General features: G+C 31.3%; 1 protein-coding gene across 1 annotated transcript; it reads left to right on the top strand.

Moving 5' to 3' along the window:
• Nucleotides 1–5573: 5573 nt before the first annotated feature.
• On the top strand, nt 5574–12468 carry LOC145315053 (uncharacterized). The gene is made up of 2 exons (XM_080155105.1): nt 5574–5901; nt 11139–12468. Exons 1-2 carry the CDS (start codon nt 5591–5593, stop codon nt 12310–12312), a joined length of 1485 nt encoding a protein of 494 aa, XP_080011231.1. The 5' UTR covers nt 5574–5590; the 3' UTR covers nt 12313–12468.
• Nucleotides 12469–12757: the final 289 nt, after the last annotated feature.

Here is a 12757-nt window from a genome sequence, read left to right on the forward strand (position 1 = left end):
AAATTTCCTATTGTTTCAAGAAAACAACTATGACGGTCAGACTGCCTTTAAGCAGGTTTTAGGCTATTTTTGTATTTTTCACATTTTTCTCCATACCTTTGGTGTTTATGGCCCAATTTCCAAAGTTTTTCAGTTATAGATATCAAAATTAAATTTCCTGTCATTTCAAGAACACGTCAATGGAGGTCAGACTGCCTTTTGCAGGTTTTTGGCTATTTTTATATTTTTCACATTTTTCCTCATGTCTTTGGTGTTTATGGTCCGTTTTTTAAAATTTTTGTAGTTAAAAATATCAAAATTAAATTTCCCGTTTGTATCCAGTATGTAATTTACTTTGACCATCAGTCTGTTAGTCATAGTACTGAAATATAAATAAATATTAAGAAATTAAAAACAAATGTTGAAAAGGTTTCGTGATTTTTTCCTAATATACATTCTTTTGTCAACTAATATCTAAATTCCTATTTAATTGTTTATGCTTCGCTACTTATGGATGTTGTCATCCTTGTTTTTATACAATTACAAATTTTATTAAACATTCTGATATTAAATTTTTTGGATAGCTAAATCTGGCTACGAAACATGGAAATGTGATCAGAACACAGGTCATCACAAGAAGTTCAACCCTTAAAGATTTCACTGTCTTTGTCTTCAAGTTCCAACTGTGAATGGTTATAAGTTGTGCCTGTTATGGGACAAGACATTAACCCTATCTTTTAACGTCACACATCAGTAACAGCACAGATAAGTAATGTGATTTAATACATATTTCATGCGATGAAAAATATACAAATATGCCTGACATAAAATAGACCTGATCCAATATGTTGATATATATTCTAATATTACATATGCTTTAAGTTGCCAACAAAATATACCCAAGATTTGGGATGTTCTTTTACTTAAGCCAAAAAATTTAGAAATTTGTATTAATAGCTTAAACTTTGTTGGGAAATTTCTTTCATAATCTGATTCAGAATCTGGTTGGTTTGAAGATGCTATTGGTTTCATCGATTTGTCAGTTCTCTGTTTTGAAAGAACTTTTGATACTTTGATCTAATAATCAAGTCAAGTGAGTCGGTTTTGTGTCTTTTTTATCCTTTGGTATTACAGAACATTTTTAGCCTAGTCTAGTGAATATTTATAGTATTATTTAACTGATATACAATTATCTGATAATCCATATATTGATAACTGATAAATCTATGTTGACGATACATTATCATTATGGGTTATTTTAAGCAAAGCTGCAACTCTATCTATTATAATTTACGTTTTTATACAAATCTAAAAAAGTGCAGAAGATGGGTGTTTTAGAGCTCTGCATTTCTAATGTTGTCATCGCCTCATCCTTGTTTAGCAAAAACTTTGAGTCAGTTTTTTTTATAGCCAGAATGTTACAAGAGGATTTTATTATTTTATTACAAAAGAAATATTTTAAAACTAATAAAAACAAACATTGTAATTAAAGGATTATATAGACAATTAGCCTTTTGATTTTTAACAAACCCAAGAAAATCTGCATACCTTACGGACAGAAAATAAGGGTTTAATAATTTGTTCGATACGAAGTAGGTAAAATGGCTTGGTTCATGAAAAGGCACAACTTATTAACCCTTACAGATCGGGGGGGGGGGGGGCTCAAAGAGCCCCCCCCTCTAGTTTTTTCAATCTCATTTTTTTTGTAGGTAAGATGGAGAGCTGTAACTTCATGACTTTTTAAGTTTAGTAATTATACGTCGGCAAGAGTTGATTTTATTAGGATATCTGGTCTGTGTCGGTCGTGGTGTCCGGTCAAAGTCGGTTGGGTAGCAAAAAAAATTAGAAAAAATTCTAAATAAATCTTAATTTCTACATTATGACTTTTGTGTATAGGGTAGAAACCTAAAATTTTTTTGGTGAATACTTAGATATCAATGACCATCTGAGAAAAGTGGTGTTAGACCGTTTGACCGCTCCCTGACCGACTTTATGACCGATTTTTGTCCGGCTTTTACTACAGACATATATCATGAATATCGTGGCTTCTATTACAGCTAGAGACCTATAATTTTTTTGGTAAATCCTTAAGCAATAATAAACAGATAAGAATATTAATTTGCGCCGCCAACCGCCGTTTTACCGCCGTAACCGCCGAAAATGGCGGTTTCCGTTATTTGCCGTTTTTCGGCGATGATCAGAAAAAGTAATTTTTTTGTTATGAAAAATAAAAGTTCGTCCTAAAATTTGGTCATCCTAGCTGCAAAATTGGCCGCTCTACAGCTGTTTTAAAATTTAGCGGCTGGCCGCTAAAAAGCGGCTAAGGAGCGGTCTGACTGCTATGACTAGAAAAAGTAATTTTCTCTAAAAATACACATGAACAACCAGAAAAAAATTTTACGTCTTTATCTGTCCCAGGAGCCGAGATAGAGGGGGGGGCTCTTTGAGCCCCCCCCCCCCGATCTATTAAGGTGGGAATTGGGGCCCGATCTGTAAGGGTTAACATATATAGTTAGCACTGATGTACAATAAGAGCTGTTGTTATTTTTTGGAAGTTATTTCACCTAAAGCTGCTCTAATTGTTTGAACTATACAATACATAGTAGATTTGCATGATATTTACCTCGACATAGTGTCCAATATTACATATTAATACTAGAAACCAATATCTACAATGTACTGACGATTTTCCTGGAGATTCCTTGCCATTGCCAAAGAGTTGCAGTTATTGTTCATAAACCTGTTAATTATAAAACTTTTATGATTATAGTAAATATTCATTAAACAAATTTAGCGCAGGTGAAATAATTAGTTTTTAAATATTTTTTAAAAAGTTTGTTCAACCAACGAGCAGATGTTTAACAAATGATCAACATGAATAAAAAGACAAAAAAATAAATATAAATTTATACACAAAATAAAACTTTAAAAGTTTGAAAATAGATTCTAAATATTTCTGAAAGGGGCTCTAATAAAAAGTTAAGAATTCAATTATTACTGATAATATATGCCTTTTAAACATTTTGATTTGGGGTTTACTTGCATGTTAAGGCTTTGAAAATCTACTGCTTTTGTGTTTTAAGGACAAAAGTGTAAAGAGGGTAGAGAAGAATGACTTGTCCGGTGTAATTTTATTATAACTCATAATAAAAACTTCCAGAAAAATATATGTGATACTTATCTGTTTATTCCTGAATATAGATGATAATGCTTGATAAAGTTTGAAATGATGTGTTAAAAACAAAATAATTTCATGTTATCGTTATATTTTATCTATTCACTAGCGGATGCGCCCCTGAATCTAGCGGCTCTAGATTTTAAGAGGTAGGGAAATATGGCCTAAAACCATCTTGAGACTTAAATCTAATAATAGCTTTCGACCCATACCGAATAAATCTTTCGCCTTTACAACAAAAAAAAAACATCCCAGAGCCAATGTGAAGTGTCGTCCCTACAATGGAGAACTAAATCAGTTAAGTATTTATCGAAATCTCAAGAAACAGACAAAAAAAAACCTTACTACTTTATATAATAAGGGTATAACAAGAAACAACCTTTTAGAGGCATTTTGACATAATTTTTCTAGGATACTTGGTATTGATCTACAGATTTAAGTCTATTTATAAAATAATATGTAGTTCAGTCCTCAGAGGAAAAAAGGGTCCAGTAAAATAATGATCACCTCTACCAAATCAAAAAAATAATAAAATGCTCCAAAAGTTAAATCATAGAGATTATATTTATTAAACTGCTTTTTAATGTCTTTATTATCTTCCCTATAATTAGTTTTCCTATGACTTTTCCTTTATCAATCTATCTTTTTTCTCCAGGTGTTATAAGCATTGTTTTTACATTCATTATTTTAGGGTCCCCTTTTTCAACAGGGACATTTCTTCTGATAGAAAATAATAAGCAGAACTTTACAGAAAAGATTACTATATACTTATCATTACTTAGGTAGAGTAAAATCTCATCTATATGAAAACTGTTTGCCTCAAAATAACAATAAAAATATACAGATAATGTACACTGGCAATCAAATTATACTTTTATTATCATTTTCTCCTTCCTTAGTTTGAAGTATTATTACGGGACCGCTTTCTGACGTATAGCCCTTGTTTCGCTCTAAAACACAGCATGTTGATTTTTTTAGTTTTTTTTTCCCAGTAATTTCTCCCCTGTAGTTTTTCTTTTCCCCATAAGAGGATCATTTCCCCTTCCGGAGTTTTTTTAGCACGGGTTTTCTACAATTATGTTAGAATTGGCCTCTTGATTCCAATTGTGAAAGGAAAATATATGATCATTGATTAAAATTCTATCAAAGATATTCACATTTTGACACAAAAGTTAACTTTTGATAATTGAAATGGTGATCACCAAGACGACAAGTCACGTTTTTTTAGGCAAAACCTCTCAATAATTACGGCTAAAAGTGATATTAAGCACTTTATATGATTTAAGAAAGATGAATATGGAATTTCTGTTTGAATTTTAAAATAACTTTACATAGTATAATATTAATGTTGGTTTTTCTTTTAAGCTTCGTTTTTACGGATGTTGTTTCCTTGATTTCTATAGCATGATCATGCGATAATATCTTAATTTTGCACCCCTTCGTAATATAACTCCACCCCCCCCCCCTCTCCACCCCCCCCACAATCTCTTATCACATCAGCTAAACAGCTACCCCTAACTTATTTTATCAATAGAAAGCTTCCTTCCACTCAGAAACCCCCTTCCCCCTAAGGGAAACATCTGTCGTGTGCCGAATAGAGACCCTTGCAGAACGTCGCAAAATATTCCCCTATGTCAAAAGGGAATTTTTCAAACATCAGCATTTTGAGACAGCTTTATTTTAAATTTGTCTATTTCTGACTATAATCAAATTATTATTACCTACCACTTTTTTTCATGAATGGTTTTGGGACTTAAATAGATAATTAGTTGCCAAATTAGAAATCATTTGGTAACCAAAAATGATGCATTTGTCTCATTTTTAAATAGTGGCTACGCCCCTAGAGGCCTCTAGGGGTATTTAATAAAAAATAGGTTGGGTGGGGTTAGGTACCCTCCCTTAAAATAGAAATGAAACTTCCCAGGGCCTATGAGAAGCTACAATGTAAAGGAGAACCGTATCGGTTCAATGGTTAGCGAGATTCTTCTACAGTCAAAAACAACACCTTACTGCTTTGTATTATAGGATAGGATAACATTTAATCAAGTCTAAAGAATAATTTTAGATTCATGTTTAGTTATTTTTTTTAGAATTTAGAATAAATTTTGTTGATTTTTTATCTTATTTATATAAAGTCACATGTGAGGAATTGTTTCACATTTTGTATGCAAAACATTCATTATACAACATATATTTTAGAATTAAAAGTCAGCTTTATTGAAACTAAAAAAATCCATGAAAAACTATTCTGTACTGGCACGGCCCGACGTGCGATATAACCCGTGCAGAGAGCGCCATTGAGCGCGTCCAAGCGTGCGTCAGAGATGCACTTTAAGGGGTGATTTAGGGGGAAGGGAAGCATGAAGGGGAAGGGACTATCGGAGAATACTAATTTATTTGTCCGTCGATTTATCAGTCGATAAATTTCATTACACCATGGAGGAGCTTGATGACGATATTTCTTTTGAACATCTTTTATCCTTCACCATGTTTTCTGATTGTGATATAGCGGCGGGCGAGTTTTGTGCCCCGCCGATATTTGACCTACCGCCGCCGCCACGACCGCCGTGGCTCGGCGATGTGATACCTTGCTCTGACAGCACATGTCCCAATGACCCTGTAGTGCATAGTATAACAAGGAATAGTGATGAGCAGTGGAGCGGCATGTTTCATAATGTGATAACTGTAGTAGTCGCTTCTATTTCTATTGTTATTTCTCTTCTAGTCCTGGTAGCTTTCATTATTAGGTAAGTTCAGATTTGTATTCTTTACAGGAAACTAACAAAAAAGATTTTTTTCATCAAAAGTAAAATTTTTTGAAATATTAACTTTTTTAAAAAATAATTAATTTTTTGGTCATGTTCATATTTCATATTTCTAGCAATTGAATAAAACTTAGATAATAGATACGATATGTATTATTAGAAATTTTTTATCAAACTACAAAAAGATTTCTTTTCTTAATTAACATTAAACTTTGATTTAGACGTTAACATTTAAGTTATAGCTTAAAGAAAAATTATAAAATTGTTAAACTTTTATTACTTTGTTAAAATTCAAATTACAGTAATTATTTATTGTAAAAACTTTAAAAGATTTAGAAACCAGCTTCTAAATAATAATTATCGTATAGAAAACTACTAAAATTTCTCCAAGGGGTTAGAATCAAGTTCTAAATTCTTAAAAATCCACAAGTAAAAAAGTTAAACAGGCTCCTGGCATTTTTGCATTTAAATTTCTTATGAATTTGAAAAGGCACTTTTAAAACCACCCTTCAATTGAATTAAACATAAGAGTACAGTGGCTACATAAAATCATCTGTATTTAAGGTCGACTATTACATGGCATTTAAAAAATGATGCGTTAACATATTATCGACATTTAAATTGACAATATTCCTAAAAATTAACATAAATTATGCATCGCTAATCTAATAATGGCTGTATATCAAAGTTTAAAAGTGGGCTAAAAAGATTTAAATTAATAAATTATAGCTGATATCGTGAAGTCTTTTTGTAACCTAAAGTTGTGGGAAATATAGATATCTGGCCAAACTCGCTATCAGAATAAAAATCATTAAAATTATATGCCTTTCATAATCTGTAATTTCATACTTCTTTTTTTTAAAAGAAAATATAGTTATAAAACCATCTTTATGCATATAAAAATGAGAAAACGTATATATAATTAGTTTCTTGTGTTTGTACGTTCGTCTGTACTTCCGTCTGCTCATCACAGACAGTTACAGGAATTAATTTATAGATGAAAATTATAAGATCTTCTCTCGCTATTGATATCTTCTTTAATAACTATTTTAGACATTATTATTGCTGCGCTGTTACTTGTACATATAATTGTCCTTGTTTTTTTAAAAGTTTTTAAAGTTTTACAGTAAGCTGATTATAAAGTAACTGGTCATTGCTGCTCATCTTATGGACATATTTGTCTCTATTTTAATCTAAGATCTACATATATAAAGAAAAAATGTGTAATTTATTGATTTTTTAGTATTTTATTAGTCTAATAATAATTCGTCACAGATATAAACATAAATCTTTTACAGTAGCCATATATTTACCCTTATTCTAGTTTTGTAGAAAATGTATTGATTTTTACTTTATTTTTGAGATGGTTTATTTGTAGCTATTTGTCAGCTATCTGTCTAAACATGTTATTTGTCAGTATAATAAATCCTGTTATACATTGGTCTTGTTATTGTATCAACAAAGTAATGCAAAAACGTCAAAGCTTTTTTAAGGGGTTAAATTGAGAGGTTTCAAAAGTTTGAGGGGGTAATCTAATGTAATTTGAAAATTTGGAGGGGGCTAAAATAAGCTTCAGGCGGGTAAACACCTCTTTAAGCCAACCCTTGCACGTCTATAAAGTAACGTCATGTAAGATTAGTGTTACGTTGGATATACAGTTTTCAATATTAAGTAATTTTGCTTAATAAAGCATATAGATGATATAAGTTAGTTATACCCTCATCAAATACCATTTAGTAGAAATGAAATTGTATGTCAACGCAAGTAATTGGGATACATCTAAACACATTATTTAATACCCCTTTTATTAGATTACTATACAGATCTATCGATATAATTATCTAACTTTTTATTTATTCTATTTTTTCATTTTTAATATTTTTTTGTCTATTATTGACTGTCTCTATAATTTTGTTTGCTTATCCATCTAATTATATAATCTATATTTATTTATCTATCTATCTATTTATTTACTAAACTATCTATTTACTGTTTATCCATCCCACTTTGTTCCCCCCCCCCCCTTCATAGCTACTTCCATGCAGTTGGGAGCATGAAAATTTTATTTCTACGCAGAAGCACACTTTTACTTAACCACTTTCTGACGCTTCCAGCGGATGCACTCCTAGAATCTAGGGACTCCATGGAGAAAGAGGGGGCAAAACAAAATAGTCTAAAAAGATATCCCTTGGGTGTAGGATAATTTAATCGGTAAAGTTGTTAGCGAGATCTTAACGGGCTATAACAAAACTATAACAACTTTTAAAATGTAATTAATCCTTTTTATAGGCCAGTTTCTTGTCAATGAATCTTAGTTTCGCGCTCCTATTTGTTCTATGTACACAGATGGGTCAAATTTGCTTTTCTATTCAACTTTTTAGTAAACGGTCGATTTTCAAAACAATTTATTTTCACAAATCACATTAGAAAAATATTTTAAATTAGACATACAGTTTACTGTTATATTATAAAATCTAGTTGTCCTGGAAACGTTTGGTTTTTGTATAATTCTGGATCAATACCTTACAATTAGTTACATGAGTAACTTATACATCTGATGTGTGTGAGTGTTTGTTTGTTAGAGTATATTAGAGCAAAGAGGGATAGACAGAGAATAGTTATTTCTTTCATCGTATTATAAACCGCTTTCCACGGATATAGAATGTACGTATGGATAAGAACCGGTTCCTATCCGCCGGATTCGAATGAATACGAGAAAGATGTTTTAAAATTTACATCATTTGAATTGAAAAGCCGATATTTTACAATCAATACGTGAAAAAAAATAATTTAAATGGTCATAAAAAAATCTAAGTTTAATCTGAAATATAGAAAAGTTGCAACAAAATATCTTAAGCTATTAAAATTAAAAATCTGGTTGCTTTTTTGCTTAATTTATTTACAGAATAGATATCCTTTTCCGTTGCTCTTTTTAAAATTTTTATGAGAACAACGCCACCTAAAATTATGCTACGGGGAATATGATATAATTTTACCTTTTTTATAATACATTATAATAGAAAAAATATAAAAAGCACAACCAAATAATCAATATTGATTAAAAGAATATTTTATGGATTTGATTTTTATAAAGAGCATTGAGATTTGTTTTAATCAATATTTATTTGTACATAGCATCTTTTCTCAGTCTTTATTTTAGGTTGTGTGACTTTTAATTCAAACTTATTATTGTTTTGATATTTCATACTGGCAGAAAACCTAGAGGCAAGATAATTCTTCTTATGATGACTAATAACTTATCATAATGGATGATTTTCCTTTTTTTGAGTCAGCATTATTTTAGATAAAATAAAATACACACTTATCTAATTTAAAACATGTAGCTGTAATCATTTAAACACATAACACTGTGTCTCGTATTTCAATTTTTAATGTGGAAAAATGTCATTAAATCATAAAATATTGTTTTGTTCTCCAATTTTAATTGAATTTATGAAATATTTACAAGCTTATGAGCCAAAAATATGACCCATATAAAAATAGAATTAATAATGCTAGTTAATAAATTCTAAAATATTTCTTATTTTATTGTCAATTAGTTTTATAAAAATTTTATTATTAGTTGTAAATATCCATATGCTCCGCCTTTTATTTACAACATTTTATATCTTTTATAGGGCATATAAAAAACGGGTGTTAGGGGTTATTTATCCCACCCTTATAGATTAGCTTCTTAAATTTATATTTAGAATATATTTTTGATTACGGGTTTGAATTATAAAAAAAGAGAGTGACATTTTCTAAAATATTGCCTTTTCAAATTAAAAAATATTTCTTCTAATTTTCAATTTCTTTTATTTAATTTTGTTTTTACTTTCTATTTTACACTAAGAAAACATCACACAATATCTAAATTTGTCACCTTTTACTTCCTCTTTAATCTCCACCCTCTTTCAGTTTACAAACATTAAAAACCCCGCCCCTTTTCTCCCCTTATCTTCTTTATTATCTCCTAAACACCTTCGTTACCCCCTTTACACATATTTTGCCTAAATATATACCCTTCATTTATACCTACAAGTTAGTAAAAAAACATAGCAAATTTAAAATTATTAAAAATAAAATCTTATATAATCTTCAGAACTCACTTTATGAAATATGAAAAGTTCCAAATCGGACCAGCTAGCCTTATCAATATATCTCTGGAATTTTATGTAAGAATGAATGAACATGATTTTATTTGGTATTTGGGCCATAAATTTGCTATGCATATGTGAAATCAACACATGTCTCTATCTCAAATTCAGGGATGCCGAAACATAGAATTTAATTTCCTCATATTTAAAAACATTCAGTTTAACGAAAATGGTTATTTTTTATTATACCTACTTGCTACTTACTTTAACTTGCTACTTACTCAAACGTTTTTATGTTTTAACACAAAAGTAAGAAAAAAAGGAATTTTTGTGAAATTTGGCAACCCCTGCAAGAACGATCTCTTTTCAAGCTCAATAAAAAATGTGTAAAAAGTCATCGCATTGTAAATGTTAAACATGACAAAATTTATGCTCACTTAAACTTATTTTAATTAAAACAGAAAAGTCATTGAAAATTTTGCAAAAATCAACAAGATTTTACACTTATATGAATACTATATACATACATGTGCAAAAATAAACACTACAACATTGCATAAATGTTTGCATCAGTTTCTTAGAATTTCTCACACCAAAGAAAACATTCAAACGCTAAACTTTTGATTTTGAATCTATAATTTAAACATGTTAAAAAAAGGCATATGCTCATTGCTAAGTAACCACTACTCTAAAAAGAATGTGTTGGAATTTTTATAATTTAGGTCTTATCTCATCTAAATGGAAAAATTTTTAAAGTTCCCCACAGAAAACTTTTTTATTTATAAAATTAACTAAAATGCAAAAGAATATGAGTGTATCTAATTTTTGACACTTTTAATAAAGAATTGTCATTTTTAATGGGATAATTTTCAATTTTACACAGAAAATTATACTTAAATATGAAAAATTATCATGAAATGCATTTAAAAGTTTTGTTTATTTACAAATTTCATAAAATGATATCATCTTTAATAATTTATTTCAGTGTTTTCACTATTTAAAACAGCATTGCTTCCGTTTTCATCAAGTCTTAATTAGTCTTTATAACGATAATCAATACTATGACTATGACGCAATGCATTGTTTTGTAATACATTGACTAAAAATTCTTTTTCATTTCAGACATCGCCGCCAGAGCCGAAACCTTGGTGGTTACCTTATCCAGAAGGAGGGATCCGGTTCTTCCAGCCTGCAGCACCATCAATGTACTGTTGGTACACTTCTGCAACAGTACAATAATCATACTACACACAAACATTTAAACCATTACATTAAAAAGACGCCGGATACGCCAACAAACGGCGGAGGCAACGGTGTTTTAGTGACAGGCATTAGATCCCTAAAAAGTCCAGGTATGAATAGTGCACCTGGCACCAGCAATAAACCTGGACAGATGTTAGAAACATTAATTATCGGCGGTGTACCGTTTCATGTTGTGCACAAAGAATGTGCAAATGCTGCCGCCGCAAACGGCGGAAACTCATCTAGTCAACCGCCAATTTATGAGACAATAGACGATCCTTGTCAAAGTGAAACTAATGTCATTTCCCGCCAAAATTTTCTACAATCAGCTGTTCTGAATCAGATGACCTCGCCAAGGTCAGTTGTTTTACCCCGTAACATTCCTCCTGTGATGAACTATAATAGTGAAGGAGGAGAAATTGACGGGGATCGCATTTACGCCGAGCTTGAGAACCCCGCCGGAGAAGAGTACAGTGAAACCGTGTCCTACCAGTGCACTTGTGAGCACAACAGCTCGCGGACCAGTGGAAGCGGTGGTACCAGCAGTGATACTACCTCATCGCCGTGTTCCTCACCACGGTTGGCCGGGGTTGAAGAGGATTCTGGCTTTAGAAGCAGTGTCACAAACAGTTCACTATACTCCAGCCAAAGATACAGTCATCCGCCAGAAATCATTCCTGGTCACATTTTGACCGGCGGTAGTCGGCCACATTTTCCGCCAGTCACGGCCACAATCACATCCCGTCCAAATTTTAGAACATCATCAACGCGGTCAACTGCTGCTTCACGGCGGCGGGTTCAACCGCCGCAATCACCGTCCTCTGTTGTTCCCAGCCGTTTCGCGCATACACACAATACTTCAGTGGACGTTTACACCAATCCATACCAGCCCGACTCCAATAACGGTGATTTAAGTGTTCCAAAAATCGAGCTTGCCTTCAAATCGGCGTCACCCCGCCGAAAATCCAAACGGTTCGACAATGTTAACCTGCCCATTAACGGAGCACAATTAATGGAGGTTTATCTTGAACCCGCTAATTCTCTATCAAAATAAAATAAAACTAAATATTTTCAACCGAAAGAGTGAAAATTTATTTTAAAAAGTTAGCTAAAGATGCTTTAAAATAAATGTGCTTTCTAAATCAAAAATGTGATATTTATCGACCTATACATATATGTTAGTATCAAATAAAGTACTAGTCAGTTCAAACATCTTTTTTTTTCTTCAAAGTTTGCTACTCTATACTTTGCATTGTCAATACGTTAATACTATGATATTACAAATAGATCTCTTTTACCCTTCAAAAGTGTGAGGTCTATGCATCTGATAGACCGGTCAAATGGTTTGTAGCTTTTTTCTAGATTAATATTCTAATAGGTAATGATAAAAAGTTTAATTAATGGTCCATTTTTATGTAATAAAGCTATACATGTTTAATCCGAACAGATGTAGTTAATCATACAAAATTTTATTGAATTCCAATGAAATGAATATTCTT

Source organism: Acartia tonsa, chromosome 1 (assembly GCF_053477335.1).
Source record: "Acartia tonsa isolate MP-2025a chromosome 1, ASM5347733v1, whole genome shotgun sequence".
In the NCBI taxonomy this organism is placed as follows: Eukaryota; Metazoa; Arthropoda; class Copepoda; order Calanoida; family Acartiidae; genus Acartia; species Acartia tonsa.

Bases quoted from the DNA above. Each gene is read 5' to 3' on its own strand.
- LOC145315053 (XM_080155105.1), top strand. From the start codon at position 5,591: ATGGAGGAGCTTGATGACGATATTTCTTTTGAACATCTTTTATCCTTC. The intron at 5,902-11,138 runs GTAAGTTCAGAT...TTTTCATTTCAG, and splicing joins CTGGTAGCTTTCATTATTAG to ACATCGCCGCCAGAGCCGAA.